We start from the raw sequence: 15,346 nt of genomic DNA, 5'->3' as shown, positions 1-15,346 counted from the left end.
CCCCTCCCCCTCCCCCGTGGGACACTCAGCCAAGTGTCCCCGGTGCCGTAGGCATGCTCGTGTTCACACCTGCTTCTCAGCCCTTCACAGCCCCCCTCTAGGGTGGTTTTCGCTGTCCTTGTTTTACCCGAGAGGAAGCCGAGGCATAGACAGATTAAGGTACTGGCCTTGGGTCACACAGCGGTGAAGTGGCCAAGGAGACCTCAGTCATCGCTTGCTGGATTAACGCCTGGTCCGCGGCCGCCCACATCTACCCACAGTCCGGGCTTGCCCCTAAGTCAGCTTTGCTGCCCCAGTGCAGCCTCTGCTTGTCACACCTGCCTCTCTGGTCCTGACCTGCTGGCTCCAGAGCCCCTCAGACACCTCAAGATCCAGGCCTCTAGATGGCCTCTGCTGCTGGGTTGGGCTGCCTGGCACCCTGCCCTCCACCCTCCCCCAGGTGAGACTGGATCTTCGGAGCAGCCAGACCCGGAGGGAACGGGGGGGGAAGTCTGGTGTTCAAAGGCTGCACTTTGAATACATGGAGATTGGAAATGGTAGGACAGGGGTTAGGGCAAGAGATCTGGGGGCCTGGACCCCAGGGGTGGAGAGGGGGGCAGATTCTGGATAAGTGTGAGAACCCAGGAGCAGGACGGGAGGTGGATAATGGGAGAGGGCAAACCCTTGATCCCACTTCAGCTCCCAGTCTCGGAAATATTGGGGGCAGGGCCCAGGCCGAGGCCTTACCCAGCATAGGTGGGTACATGGGGGTCAGAGGATGTCGGGCAAATATGGCTAAATTGTGGGGGCCACACATTGGTGGCCCTGGGTCTGGATTTACCCCCAGGGAACTCTGTGTATCTATCTTTGTCTTTAGTGGAGGGTCCTTTGAATTTTTCTGACTATTGTTGGGGGTGTCTGAAGGTCTCTAAAGGTCTCTGGGCATCCCTGGGGTCTTGGGGATGTCTGAGTTTCTCTGGGTATCTCTGGAAGTTTCTGTGGGTCTCTAGGTGTCCTTGAGTGTGTCTGGAATCTCTCTGTCTTGGGCTATCTGTGAGGGCCTATAGGTATTTCTGGGGTCTTGGGGATTCTGTGTTGTTTTAGGTATCTCTGGGGGTTTCTGAAGGTCTCTAGGTGTCTCTAAGGATCTCTGGAAGTCTCTGTGCTGAGAGACTGGCCCCGCGTGGGACTCAGACCTGTTTCAGACTCAATCTCGGGACATGTCAGCCTGGAAGGAGAGGGAGTGTGGAGATGTACCCTCTGGAAGCTTCTGGTCCCCCTCAGGCCGTGGAGCCAGAGCTGCCCTGCTCCCCATAGCCTGGCCATGACCTTCTGGGGCTGCAGCAAGCAGGTCCAGACCCCAAGTCCCCCAGGTCCCAGACTTGTCATACCCCTGCCATGCTCCAGAACCCAGGACCTCCCCAAATGCCAGGAACCTCCAGACTCCTAAGCCCCAGGACCTAGGCCTCCCAAACTCCAGACCCCTCTAAATGTTCCAGACTCCAGGACCCCCAGGTCCCCCTGACCCACCTCCAGAACCCACTATCCCAGGCCCCACGCCTGATCCTCCCCCCCCAACATCCCCAGCCCTTGTGTCTGGCACTTCCTCATTTTCTCATTTCCTCCTATTCTAAGAGCACTTAGCCCTTAGGAGACATCCACCCCCACCCAGGCCCGAAGCTGGCTGGTGCCCCTCTGTCCCTCTTATCCCCAAAGCCAGCGTGTCTTACATGTGTTTGCTGGCTGATTTCTGTGTTTTGCATGAAAAACCTACGTGGTGAATTTCTCCCTCCCATCTGCCCGCTGCTTCGAGGTAACCATGGGTATTTGTTTTCCGTGTTTCATCCACGGTTTCTTTGGAAGAACGAAACGAAATCTAGAAGTTTACTTTTTTGGCTTTTTTCAGTTAGTGCTTTCTCTTGGAGACATCTGCTCTCACCTAGGTCTGCTCCCACCCCCTCCACCCCTCCCCAGACCTTTGCCACAGTCTGTTCCATCCCCTGGATGCCCTTCTCCCACCTCCTTACTCAATAAGTCCCCCTCATCCTTCTCCCTAAGGCCTCGGCACACAGTAGGAGCTTAATAAAGGTTCGTGGGAAAAATAAATGAGTCTTTGCTTCTCAGTTCATAGAGACCCGTCATTTTGTTTCTATGACTCTGTGGCACCCCCCCCCTCCAGGATGGATAAATCATTATTCATCTAACCAATCCCTTAGATTGCTTCCTTTTTTTCTCCCCCCCCCCCATATAAGAACATTGAGATGAATCATCCATAACCGTGTCATCTCTTGGCCCTCCCTCTTTTTTAAAATTGTTCAAAACACACAACATAAAATTGGCCATTTTCACCGTCTTAGCATGAACAATTGCGTGAGTTTTTTGTACATTGACAAAGTGTTTTGTGAGCACCACCTACCTCTAGCTCCAGAACATTTCCATTGCCCCAAATGGAAACCCCATCCCCCCCCCCCCCGCTTCGCCACCCCACCCTCACCCCAGCCCCCTGGCGACCACCAATCTGCTTTCTGTCCCTAGGGATTTGCCTGGTCCGGACGTCTCGTATCAATGGAGTCATAGGCTCTGTGGGCTTTTGTGACTGGCTTCTTTCACTCACCCTGATGTTTTCAAGGTTCATCCCTGACCAACGGAGCGTCAGCGCTTCACCGCTTTTTGGGGCTGAGTAACATTCCGCTGTCTGGAGGCACCACGTTTCGTTTATCCACTCATCAGTTAGTTCATGCCTCTGCTGCCCTTGTCACTTTGTCAACATGAAACATTCAGGACAGTCCCAGCAGCGGATGCTGGGGCAGCAGGCACGAGTGTTTGGAACTCCCGTGGCCTCGGCCGGTCAGTGTGCCTTCCACCGGGACGGCACCACATGTGATCCTGAAGCATGGCACGGGCTTCCCTGTTTTCCCATAGCCCGGCCAGCGCAGAACATCGGCACACTTCTGAATCTTTGCCAGTCTCATAGGGGAAAACAAACGACGCCTCAGAGTTGTGATGTGCAATTTTCCTGTTAGGAAAAAGTACCTTTGGGTGCGTTGGAACGACAATTTCCAGCTCTTTCTAAAAGTCTCGGTTCAAAACCTTTTGGCCATCCCTCTGAGTCTGAAGAGAGGAAGGGGCAGAGTTTGAGGAGAGGGGGAAGCATGGGGGAGTGGGGTTCAGCTTCTCACCGTCAAGAAGGCTCTCAGAATTTATCCCATTTTACAGATGTGGAAACTGAGGCACAGGGGGGTTAAGATTGCACAGTGAGTCAGGGTCTGGAAGGGAGTTGAACTGGGTCTGCCTGACGCTAGGACCCCAGGGAGGCGGAAACCCTCTCCTAGCCCACCCTCCTTCATCTACTCTTCTCACTACGCTTTGGGTCTGACTCAGGTACCTGTCTCCTTCTGGAACGCTGGTCTCCTGCCCAGGTTCCCCACCTCCAGACAGCAGGCTCGCTCACTCTGGAGGAATCTTTGGACACAGCACTCCTCCACTGCTCACACATCTTCCTTGGCTCCCCACGGCCCTGGGAATAACGCCCCACTCCTCAGCCTGGCTTCTGAGGCCGGCACTGCCCACCGCCTGCCCACACCACCACTTCCTCCTCTTAGCCTGTCCATCTAGCCACTCCACTCCTAAATGCACAGTCCCAGCCCACCATGCTTTCTCAAGCTGCGGGGCCTCCACGCTGCATTGGTTTCTGCCAGCTACTGTGACTCACCCCCAAGTCCTGAAATCAACATCTCCTCTCCCAGGGAGCCCTCCTCACAGCCCCCTCCACGGTGGAGGCATCACTGTACAGGAGCAGGAGCTCTGAGTCTGCTGGGGAGGCTAGCAGCTGGGAGAGTCAAAGGCAGGTTTTAGGAATTCTTGGCAAAACTCTACTCACGTGTTGAAGCCCCAATTCTAATGCTCCCTCCTCTAGGAACCCTTACCGGACTCTGTCCCTCCCTCTGACCCTGACCCGACTCCACTGGACTGGGTGTGTCTGTGGCCAGCTCTGTTCTCTCCAAAGACTGGGTTGCTCCACCAGAACCTGGCCATAGCCGAGGCCTTTGGGAAGTCCAGCATGGGTGATTGTTGAATGAATATGTGAATGCGTGGCTTGGGCGGCAACCGAGTTGAGACCAGGAAGCGAGATGATGAGATAGCAGTCATTCGGGGTGTTAATGGGGGACACGTAGTCACTGGGTTCCAGCAAGAGAGAAGCAGATCGCCCCTCCCCCTCCCGTGAGAATCCTGGGCCTGAGGTCTTGCAGGGGGGGGGGGGGGGGGGGGCGTGTCTCTGTGTCTTCATTCTTCCCCTCAGCCTTGCACCCGGACACCAGTTCCTCTTCCCCTGAGTCTCTGGGTGCGGATCCTGAGGAGCGCCCGGGACCAGAGCGAATCCGCAGAGGGTGCTGACCGCTTGGGCCCTCGCGTGCAGGTCAGCCACCACGCAGCCGTCCTGCGCCAGAGCCTTCCAGCACCGCCGAGGCAAAAGCGTGGCGGTGGGACCACAAAGGTAGGACGGAGGCGCTAGAACTGGGGTCCGAGAAGGGGCCTCAAACCAAATTGTAGGGGGTTCCTTTCAGCAGCCCCACCCCAGATCAGCCCAAGACTCCCAACACTTCGCAGTTCCGGAAGAAACAATTAGTTGGGCCAGGGGCGGGCCGTTTCCGGGGCAACCGCTTATTTTGCATATGGTCCCGTCTTGGCCAATGAGGGCGCCCGAAATATTCGGGGTGGGGAGGGGAGGGGACGGGAAACTTAACCCGAAGGGGCTCCACGGGGAGAAGGGGAGGGGCTGATTGGGTCGGGTCTCCTCCTCGCCTTCCAAGACCTTTGGGCCCTGGAATTACGTACCCGTTTCCCAGAGGGGGCGACTGGGGCCAGACAGAGGCTAGAGCCGACCAGAGGGGAGGCACACTAGAGGCTGCGTGTAATCATTTCCGAAGGAGCCTGAGTCACTCTGAAATAAGAATAATATTAATATTAACATTGACATTAATATTAACATTGACATTAATATTAATACACAGGCAGTGAGGGTGAAGTGTCCACAGGCTAAGGTCGGGGATTGGATTCTGGTGTCTCTGCCTAGGTTGCTTGGATGGGGGGCGCCCTGGTGTGGATGCTGTTGTTGCCGCTGCTGCTGCAGGATCCCGGCAGCCAAGGATTGTCATGCAACGTGTCCTCGTGGGACGTGGACTGGACCACAGAGTTCACAGCCACATGCCTGAATTTCAGCGGCCAAGGCCTGAGCCTGCCCCGGAACCAGTCTCTGCAGGCCAGGAACGTGGTCCTTCTTGACCTGTCTGGTAATGGTCTTCAAGAGCTACCACTGCCCTTCTTTGCCCTCCTGGGAAAGCTGGAGGTCCTAGATGTGACAAACAACCCACTGGACCGAGTGGACAGGGCACTGGCCATGCGCTGTAAACTTGACCTGAAGGCTGACTGCAGCTGTGTCCTAGAATCCTGGCACCAGGTCAGACGGGACAACTGCTCTGGCCAGCTGCCTCTGCTGTGCCTGGACACAGCTACTGGTGCCTGGCACAATATCTCTACCTTCCTGGAGGTTGGCTGCCCCCCTGGCCTGTCCTTGATGACCATCGGGGCACTGGTGGCTGGTTGTAGCCTGCTCCTTGGGCTCACCATTGCTGGCCTGGTGCTGGCCTGGAGACTTCGGGGACGCTGGATGGTCAGCAGCCACGACCTGGACAAAACATGGGCTGCTCAGGATGGTTCCAGGTCTGGCTTGGGCAAGCAGCCGAGGTACAGTAGCCGAGGCCTCAGCCCTAAGCCCCCAGAGGCTGTCCTGCCCAGACCCTCCACACCCGACTATGAGAATGTGTTCGTGGGCCAGCCAGCTACCAGGCACCAGTGGGCCGAACAGGGGTGAGTGACTCACATCTGCCTGCCACACTCTGGAGGCAGACGGCCGGGATTCAAATCCCCGCACTGCCTCTTGTAGGCTGTGTGATCTTGGGCAAGTAGTTTCACCTCAGGGCCTCAGTTTTCTCATCTGTAAAATGGGGATAATAACAGCCCCCACCTCATGGAGTTGGGACAAGAATTGAGTTCCTGTATCTGAGGCACGTTTCCCCCTTCGTGACCTGCAAACCCAGTTTCTGGCTATCAAGGATGGGGAGAGAGGAAGCGCGTGCTGAGGCAGAGTAGGGGCTTTGCAGTAGCAGTCAGTGGCCTGGGCTCAGTTCCTGTGTGACCCAAGGGCTGTCTCTGAACCTCTGTTTCAGTCTCTGTAAAATGGGGACAGCTCTCCTTTCCCCATCTGCCTTTGGCACATGAGATGCTAAGAAAGCTGTGTCCCTCTCCCCACCCCCCACCCCCCCCAAAGCCCTGTCACCTTCAGATTTGGCTGGACTTAGATGGGTTCAACTTTTCCAGGTTGGCTGAGGGAATGAGGGAATTTCGGGCGGCAGCACCAGCAGGGGCAAAGACCTGGAGGTGGAAGAGAATAGAGAATCTTCCGTGAATCGGTTTTGCGAAAAGCAAGACATCAGAGCGGAGGCTGGAGGGGGCTGGGAGAACCCCAGCAGGAGTGGAACAGGATCATGGATGGGTTTGGGCAAGGGAATCCACAAAGTGGGGAGGCTGCTGGGAAGCTGCTGGTGAGAAATGAGAGAACATGCAAAGCAGATGCAAATTTGGCTCAAAAGCAGAAGTGGTCTGTGGTGGGGAGCTGAAAGGCACTGGACTCCATAAGGCAGCTCATGTTCTGATGCTCGCCTCTGCCTCACTGTCAGCAAAATCTCAGGGCCAGTCTCCGCCAAAAACATTGTGATGCAATCCAAATGATATTGGATGTGTCATTCCCACCCTACGTTTTAGTTGTACAGGCGGAGGCTCGGGAAGACAGGGGGATGACTTGCCCAAGGTCACACAGTGAGTCCAAAGCAGGGGCAGGAAACAAATCCTGGCTCTGAGTCCTGTCTATCCCACATAAGCATTTATGTATTTTGAGGGATTCATTCTTTTTTTTTTTTTTTAAGCTTATTTATTTGTTTTGAAAGAGAGAGAGCAAGCAGGGTAGAGGCAGAGAGAGAGAGAGGAGAGAGAGAATGCCAAGCAGGATCAACCCTGACAGCCCAGAGTCCAATGCAGGGCTTGAACCCACGAACCATGAGATCATGATCTGAGCCGAAACTGAGAGTTGGATGCTTAACTGACTGAGCCACCCCATCGCCCCTGGAGTGATTCATTGTAAAGCATGAATGACTGATAGACACAACTTGCTCAAAATAGCCTTTGTTACAAGACGTAACAAGGAAGTATCCCCCAGGGGCATCTGGGCCGCTCAGTTGGTTGAGCTTCAGACTTCGCCTCAGGTCATCATCTCATGGTTTATGAGTTCGAGTCCCGCATCGAGCTCTGTGCTGACAGCTGGGAGCCTGGAGCCTGCTTCGGATTCTATGTCTCCCTCTCTCTCTCTGCACCTCCCCCGCCTGTATGCATGCACACACACTCTCTCTCCCTCTCTCAAAAATAAATAAACGTTAAAAAAAAAAGAGGTGCCCCCCCCCAACCTGGGGAAGGGTTCCAGAAGCATGTTCCAGAGGCAGGAAAGTTCTTCTCTGCGGGTCTTGCCTACCGTAGCTAGACATTGCCAAGAAACTGCCTCCTCCTCTATGGATCTGGGACTCCGAGATTTATTTCTGTACTGAGGCCACAAAGTCAGTAGCTTCAGGAAACCTAGTGAAAACATTTCCCATGTGAAGGGGCACTGGTTTGGCTTTAGCCACTTGTGTCCATGTGGCTGGTGCAGCTGGAACTTCTGACTTTTCAAGAGGAAACTGAAGTCTAGATTTAATGTAAAAAATGAGCAATGATCTCAACTTTAAGGGGGAAGATGATTTGACCACGGGCTCGAGGTCCTTGTGCCACAGCATTACAATGCTAAATCTACGGAATCTTCCCTGAATCTCTGGCCCCCCACCTCCTTTCCTCAGAGAAACTTGAGAGGCTGGGAGAACACTGCCCTGTGCCTCAGTTTCTTCACATGTAAATACTGGGCGGGGGGGGGGGGGGGCGGGGGGGAACTCAGCTGCCCAGAACTTTCTTTGCCTCTCAAAGCTGACGTGTCTATACCCTGAGTCCTCCCTCCCCTCACATCTGTTTGTCTCCACAGGGCCCACCCATCAGAGGATAGCGACTTCTACATGAATTATGAGGGCCTCCACCGTGCCTCCCAGCCTGTCTACTGCAATCTGCGGTCGCTGGGCCGAGCCCCACTGGACGAAGAGGAGTATGTGATCCCCGGGCACTGAGTCTTTGATGCCCTGAACTCACACCTGCTGCCTTCCAGCTGACTGGGAGCATTCTGGCTCTTCCCTGGCCTCCGTTTTCCCACCTGAGGAATGGGGACAGAGAAGGACCGTCCCTAAAGCCCCAGGGAGGCTCTGTAGCTCCCTCTCCAGCCCCCGCTCTGCTTCTCACCTCCCGCAGCTGCTGGAAGGGGAGGAGAAGAGGCCCTGGTATGGGGACAGGAGGGTCAATTTGTGAATGCCATTGTCACCCTCCTGGGAGAGTGCTAGACGTGCCCAATAAATACTGCAGGGCTGACAAGGCTGCTGGCTCAGGGCGAGTGGGTTCCCTGAGGTGGGGATTTCCTTAAGCTACCCAAACCAGATCTCTGAGACTCCTGAATTGTTCCCCACCCTTGGTCTCTCCCCTCTGTCCCTCTTAGGCTGCCTTCCCGGGTACCTGATACCCAGGCTTAGCCCCCAGGGCAGCCCATACCAGCCCCAGAGGGATCATTATAACTTATGAATGGTACTGTGTTCCTCCCCTGCTCACATACCCTCCATGGATTCCCCAGGGCCCCCAGGACCTCAGCCTGGGGGTTGAGGCCTGCGTGATCCTGCCCTGTCCAGCTCACTGTCCTCTCCCGTCCCTCTGTCCTTCTGGTATAGGCCTCCTCACCACCAACTCCACCTTGCTCCTGACGTTGTCATTTGCCCATGCCATTCCTTTCGCCCAGGATGCCATCCCCTTTCACTTTGCCCCACTGTTAAATATCTTAGTACAGATGCAGAACTCTGGTCTCTGGGTGTCAGGGGGCATGGGTCCAAGTCCTGACTCTGCCATTAACAGGACCTCAGTTCCCCCATCTGTACAAGGCAATTGGAGTTAGTGTCTCTGCAGCTGTTTTAGCTTTAATATGCTGAGATATCTTAACTCACCCTTCAAGGTCAGGTTCAATGCCACTTCCTCTAAGAAGGCTTCCTTGGTTTCTTGTCAGGAACTGAGTCTCAGTGTCTTTTAAATTTTTTTTTTAACGTTTATTTATTTTTGAGACAGAGAGAGACAGAGCATGAACGGGGGAGGGTCAGAGAGAGAGGGAGACACAGAATCTGAAACGGGCTCCAGGCTCTGAGCTGTCAGCACAGAGCCCGACGCGGGGCTCGAACTCACGGACAGTGAGATCATGACGCGAGCCGAAGTCGGCCGCTTAACCGACTGAGCCACCCAGGCGCCCCTCAGTGTCTTTTAAGAGTTTGTTCAAATTCTCATGCCTCAGCTGGGTGTCCTGTCAGCTGCTTCCAGCCTGGCTCCTGCCGACCCTCCAATTTAGGGGAGACAGCTGGACACAGGCACCCTCAGTCCTGAGAGGTCAAGCCTGGCCTGGATAGAGGGATGGGGTCAAGGGCTCCAGAGGGAGATGAACGAAGGAGCTGAGAAAAGGCTGCATATAAGAAGGGAATCCGGAGTGGGTTTTGAAGAATGCATTAAGTGTTTGAGAAGCGGAGAGGACACGCATACTGGGTAGGGGGACCAGCCTGACAAGCAGCAGCCTAGAGGGATAAAAAGGCCCATGGGCAACACAATGTTCAGCAAAGGCAACAGCTGTTATTTGGGGAGAGGCTCAATACGGCATCTGCTAGCTTTGGGTGACCTTGGTATTAATTTTGAGGCTCCCTTGGGTTCCCCAACACTTGGGAATGATCTGGGGCGGGAGAGGGAAACTATGAGGGTCTTTACTACCTTAATTCCCTGCATGCCCACCCTAGACACTGTTCAAGTGGCCACTCCTGTCCCCAGTCATCTTTCTTGCCTCTGGCATAAATCAGATCCCAGTCCTCCCCAGCTCCTATGTCTAATTCATGGCTCTTCAACTAGACCCACACCCTCACCATCACCCATGAGATTTGGTGGCTTCTGCCCCCCACCCTCACCTCTCTGGCCCCATCTTCAACAGGTTTGCTGTTGAACACTGAGCTTGTTTCTACCCCAGAGCCTTTGCACCTGCTCTTATGCCACAAATGCTTATCCTCCAACTCTCCCGGGTCCTGTTCTTCCAGGTCTCAGTTCATACAACATTTCCTCAGGGAGGCCCCCCCCTCCGCCGACCATCTAAATCACCTCTGACTCCATTCATTAATAGATGGCCTGGATTGACTTCTCAGCACAATTCTTACCACCGTCCACTACTTTGTCATTATTTTTCTTTGCACTCACCTATCTTCCTCACTCGACTGAGCTCAACTGGGATGCTTTTTTGCCTGTCTTGGTATTTCTGTGTCCTCAGTGCCCAGTCAAGGCCTGACACAAAGTGGGCATTCACTGAATACATTCAGGGGCACCTACAGTCACTCAGGTCTGCCTCTGGGTGGCAGCATTCACAGGGGACACACCTCACTCACTGCTGGAAGTACGCACTCTCTTCCCCAGCGCCCCCGTAACATTTCCTATCAGAGATTCTCAGGATGGACAGGCAGTTGGGTGTGGGAGGGGTCTGGATTTGGCACATCTTGGGGATTCCAAGATCCTAAGTAGGAAGACTCATAACATTGGAGATGCAGTGTGCATGAAAATGGTCCTCACAATGTATTTATTTCCCCATTTTTTGTTTTTAACTGGCTGCTCAGAGTAGATTTTCCACTTGGTGCAAGGCACACAATAACAGAGCGTCAGAAAGGCATGCCTGTGGCTTGGATAGTAAAGAGTGGGATTCTCTCAACTTCCTTTTTAGTGTTTTGCTGTTTTGATAGAAAAGAAACCAACTGGTCTGTTTGCTTCAGCCTGCCTAGTCTACGGGGAGGGGAGGGATGGGCTCTGATGAGCCTACCGCCTCCTGAAGGCTGGTGCCTGGTGGTGCCCACTCAGGACCGGGGCCAGGCGTTAGCCTTGTCAGGCTGGCCACCAAGCTGCTTCCTCATATAGCTTCCGGAGCCAGGTCACAGATGATCGTGCCACTGGAGGCCTGGAGAGATTCTGAGGGTTCTGGGGACTCCAACACTGTGGCCGCGAATGGGAGAGTGGACTTCCCCAAAAAGCAGCTTGCCCATCAGTGACCCGGGTTAGTCTTGGGGAACTGGGGTGGAGAGGGATGGCTTCCCCAGGATACTCTGCCCTTCCGCAGGAGGTGTTACTGGAAGTGGAACCCAGGCGGTGCCAGTGATAGTCGAGGGTGGCCACGAGCAAGACGCTGCAGGGGATGGCTGCCATGCCGTTGTTTGTGGGCTGGTGGAAACCAAGTGCAGGCAGAGGCCTGGGACTCCCGGCCGCCTCTGCCATGCAGGGTGCGGTCCTCCTCACCCCCCCCATTCCCCCCCCCCCGCCCCCAGCCCAGCTCTTTTTATCTAAAAGAATAGAAGTACCGTTAACATAGAGTGATGTGCCACAAATAGAAGTGATGGGGCTCTTCGAGGTCAGGGGCGACATCACACACAATCTGCCTGATTGCAGACGGATGGCTGCCTGTGTGTGGAAAGGGGACTCCAATGCAAGGAGAGCCAGCAGGACAGTGATAGAGAGAGGACCGTATCACCACAGAAGCAGGAATACTGAGAGATGAGATATGGAGGGAGAGGGACACCCAGAAGGGTCTCAGAAACAGAGGAACGAGAGACAGAGAAGCACAGAGACAGAGAGAAGGGTGTCTTTGAGGGGCACTGGCGTCATGAGCACCATCCAATTGCTTGGCATCCCAGAACGCCCCACCACCCGTTCCCTGAGCAGTTCCACTCACCCTAATACCAGGTCCTCTGTGAGAACTGAGCTCAGGGAGCGGAAGGTCCTTCCCAGGGTCACCAGCTCCATCCTGGACAACCATCGGGGCTCAGGTCAGACAACTTCGTTTTTATTACCACGGTTTTAAATAAATGCACACCGTCAGACCAGCCCCTCCAGTCCCCAGGCAGATCACCCCAATAAGTTAATAATAAATACAAACATAAATACAGCGGTCTCCGCCGGACGGGGTAGATAGCAGTGGTGGGAAATCGGGTATCTCAGGACCCACAAGCCCATTCGACAGGCAAGGACCTCTGAGGTCACTTCCACTGCGCACAAGCCGTAAGCGAAAGACTAGGACCGCTCATAGGCAGTGGCAGTCCTTGGCCACGAGGTCGTCGAAGGGCGTAAGCGACACCCGACCGTCGCTGTCTTGGTGCATGAGCACCACCGGCTCGTAGCGGGCGGGCACGCAGCACGGCGCCGGCGTCGCGTCGGGGTTCAGGCCGTGCAGGCGCGCCTGCATCTGCGCGTGCGTGTTGGCCGACCGGAACTGGCTTGGGCACGCGCCGATACACATGCGCACGTCCAGCTCGCGAGGCGCCACCACCCAGTTGGCCCATCCCAAGTCCTCGAGCGACGCGCGCAAGCTTTGCAGGCGGCAGCAGCGCCCCGCCCCCAGGGGGCAGGCGTCCTTGGAGCGCGCATGCGCGTTGCGGCGCCCTCTGGCCGCGCGTGGCCGCCAGTGCAGCTCAAGCCGGGGACGTGCAGAAGGCAACGGCGCCGGCAAGCGGTCCCTCTGAGGCAACAGTCGCAGGTGGAGGGTGGGCGCCCCGGAACCTCCAAGGCTGAGCTGACGCCGCAGCGGCCGCGTCACGTCCCACGAGCTCAGCTCCGTCGGGGACAGCCTGAGCAGCGCGCGATGCAGGCGGAAGGATGCGGGGAGCCCCTTCGTCAGGTCAGCCCGGGCGATGCGCAGGTGCAGGTGGCCGCCCAGCCCAAGTCGCACTGAGGGAGAGAAGAGAGCCAGTCAGTCAGTGACGGGCCTATGTGCACCAGGCGCAAGTGCCCATTTCCAACCCCCACACCAACCTGGATCCTACCTCAGGGCCTTTGCACTAGCTGCTTCCCCTTCCCGGCACACTAGTCCCCTGAATCTCAGCATGGCAGGCTACATGTTCCTCCAGCCTGCCTAACATAGGCACTGCCCTATTTTCTTTCATTGTGTATCATTTCATCTCCCCTACTAGAATCTTCGGAGGAGTTTCAGTCTCCCCGGTCACCACCATGCCTGGTATACAGTGGGTGCTTGGTAAGTACTGGCAGGAATTCATGTGTATCTGATTTTGAGAGGCACTAAGAGCCAAACAGTGGCTCTGCCTCCTCTGGAAGTCAAAAACATTTTATTGAAGGGCTACTAAGTGCCTGGGGCTGGGGCTACAACAGCCAGCTGCTGTGTTTTCAACTCTCTGGATCTTGGTTTCCATGTCTGAGAAATGAAGGGTGCCTGGCTCCCCAGGATCCTCAGGTCCCCAGGCTGGTACAGGTGGGGATAGGGAGCAGACTAGGGCTTGAGGGCCCTGGACTCAAGTCACCAGGCTCAGTCTCACAGCACACGTAGGGTTAGGGTGAGATAATAGCGCTCCCTTCTGGTTTGACGCTCTTTCCCTAACCTCTCCCAGTTAGCGCAGCCCAGATCTCCTTCCGCCCTCTCTACCCCCTAGAGCCTCCGTGGAGGGGGAGAAAATACCCCCTCCCTCTCCAAGGCACCTGCTATGTGAGACTTTAGCAGTGGCTTGTCAAGGGATTGCATCAGACTGGGAACCAGTACGGGCAGATTCGGCCTATCCCTGGGCTGCGCTCCTCTCGTCCCCGCCCCTGCATCCCTTCTCCTAGATTGCGTGCCCTCCCCCACCCCTAAACCCGAGGACAGGGACCCCACCCCCCCAGCCCGCGCCCGATTTTGTTTCTGGAAATTCCAGGCCCCGTGAGTTTTCAAGAGACTCGCTGGGCCTCAGTTTCCCCATCTGCAATCTTTAACATCTCACTTTGGCCACACCCCGCCTAGTCTTGGCATAAACCCGGCCACCACCTCCCCCCGCCCACCCCCCGAAGCCCCTAGGGGGGATGTTCTTGTCCGGTTCACAGGTAAGGAAACTGAGGCTCAGTGGCAGGTCTGGGTCCCTGTGTCTCAGAACCACTGGTTAGATGATGGTAGCTGCACAGGGGGCGCCGGTCACTCACGCTTTGGAGTGAGTATCCGGACTTGAGCTTCAGAGGTGACTCGGTCAGGGTTTGAATCTTCCCAGCTTTGGTTCAACCGCAACCTGGTCTGCAGGTGTGCGTAGAGTTTCCGAAACTCCTCGAATCTGGAGACATCCGTACCGGAGTGAGCTTCTGAGGGTCCCGGGAAGGCCGGGAGGTGCTCCTGGGCCAAAGACAGAGCACCTCCCGAAGGCAGCCAGCAGAACATCAGCAGCAGCAGCAGCAGCAGCAGCAGCATTGGTGGTGTGGGTCCAGGCCCAGGCATGCCTGTGCTAGCTGAGTTCTGAACTGAGACACCGGACGCGGCTGGACTGGCCTTTATAATCCCCGGACTTTGTCCGCCCCCGCCTGCCTGGTCCCTTCCGCTCTGGGTGCAGAGTAAACACTCCAGGGACCACACATGGCTGAGTCTTGGGCTGCTTTTAAGGGGGAGGCCCTTCTGGGGAGTTCTCCTGGGGAAGTGGGGGACGCCCTCCCCCCAGAAGCCTCTTTGAGCCTCAGTGTCCTCTGTGAAATGGGGACTTCCTTCCGGCTTGGTGGACTGGTGAAAAGAATGCTTTTGTCAGAAAAAGACTTATTTCTATGTGCTCAATTCCATAGCGAGCGCTTAAGAGGAGGCCTTCTCCCTCATGGGATTTTGTCTCTCCCTTCCTGGTTAGGGTCAAAGGCTCCACATTTTGAAAACCAAAGGAAGCAGAGGAGAAAGGGCCAGGAGGTACAACCTTAGGCAAGTCATTCCCCTTCATCCCACTTCTGTTTCTTCATCCGGAAAACAAGAACTGAGACTTTCACTGGAGAGAGGTTCACATGGGGCATAAACGACAGGGCCAGACCCATAGGAGGTTGTGTGATTGACTGAGTGTTTTTGCGGTCCCTGATCCTTAGGGGGAACTCCTGCTCGTTCTTCAAAACCCTACCCAAAAAGCTCCTCCTCCAGGAAGCCTTGCCTACCATTACCTTTCCAGGCTCAGCCGCATGCTCCCAACCCCCATCCTTTCCTTCAGTGCAGACTTGACCTCACAGCACTGGGAGTATCTGTGCTTGGCTCTGTCTGCCCCAGACTGGAGGCCCTTTGAAGACTTAGACAGAGATGAAGCTGCTCTGGGGCCCAGTCCAGAATGGAGGGGGCAGGGAATTGGAGGGCCGTTATCAGGCC

At 55.6% G+C, this 15,346-nt stretch overlaps 2 protein-coding genes, 1 long non-coding RNA gene and 1 pseudogene across 3 annotated transcripts; 1 reads left to right on the top strand and 3 right to left on the bottom strand.

The window, feature by feature from the left end:
• Positions 1-1,673: 1,673 nt before the first annotated feature.
• On the bottom strand, positions 1,674-5,058 carry LOC145713466 (uncharacterized). Its single transcript, XR_014136560.1, has 3 exons — positions 4,816-5,058; positions 3,365-4,494; positions 1,674-2,995 (listed from the first exon to the last, which is right to left on the bottom strand). It is a non-coding gene; the product is annotated as an uncharacterized LOC145713466 (long non-coding RNA).
• Positions 5,059-5,062: 4 nt separating this feature from the next.
• LRRC25 (leucine rich repeat containing 25) lies at positions 5,063-8,537 on the top strand. Its single transcript, XM_081792247.1, has 2 exons — positions 5,063-5,847; positions 8,099-8,537. The coding sequence occupies exons 1-2, from the start codon at positions 5,063-5,065 to the stop codon at positions 8,235-8,237; spliced, it is 924 nt and encodes a 307-aa protein (XP_081648373.1). The 3' UTR covers positions 8,238-8,537.
• A 2,535-nt stretch (positions 8,538-11,072) lies between these two features.
• Positions 11,073-11,523, bottom strand: LOC145713465 (pancreatic progenitor cell differentiation and proliferation factor pseudogene; annotated as a pseudogene).
• A 766-nt stretch (positions 11,524-12,289) lies between these two features.
• On the bottom strand, positions 12,290-14,634 carry GDF15 (growth differentiation factor 15). The gene is made up of 2 exons (XM_081792246.1): positions 14,170-14,634; positions 12,290-12,933 (listed from the first exon to the last, which is right to left on the bottom strand). The coding sequence occupies exons 1-2, from the start codon at positions 14,453-14,455 to the stop codon at positions 12,290-12,292; spliced, it is 930 nt and encodes a 309-aa protein (XP_081648372.1). The 5' UTR covers positions 14,456-14,634.
• Between the last annotated feature and the right edge of the window lie 712 nt (positions 14,635-15,346).

This window comes from Panthera onca, chromosome A2, assembly GCF_046562875.1.
Source record: "Panthera onca isolate mPanOnc1 chromosome A2, mPanOnc1 haplotype 2, whole genome shotgun sequence".
NCBI classification, from domain to species: domain Eukaryota; kingdom Metazoa; phylum Chordata; class Mammalia; order Carnivora; family Felidae; genus Panthera; species Panthera onca.
Note: the sequence above shows the minus strand (reverse complement) of the source record. Positions and strands in the feature narration are given on the sequence as shown.

Excerpts from the sequence above, each read along its gene's own strand:
- GDF15 (XM_081792246.1), bottom strand. The coding sequence starts at position 14,455 with ATGCCTGGGCCTGGACCCACACCACCAATGCTGCTGCTGCTGCTGCTG. Across the intron at positions 12,934-14,169 it reads CCGGATACTCACTCCAAAGC|TGCGACTTGGGCTGGGCGGC; the intron begins GTGAGTGACCGG and ends TCTCTCCCTCAG.
- LRRC25 (XM_081792247.1), top strand. The coding sequence starts at position 5,063 with ATGGGGGGCGCCCTGGTGTGGATGCTGTTGTTGCCGCTGCTGCTGCAG. Across the intron at positions 5,848-8,098 it reads CACCAGTGGGCCGAACAGGG|GGCCCACCCATCAGAGGATA; the intron begins GTGAGTGACTCA and ends TTGTCTCCACAG.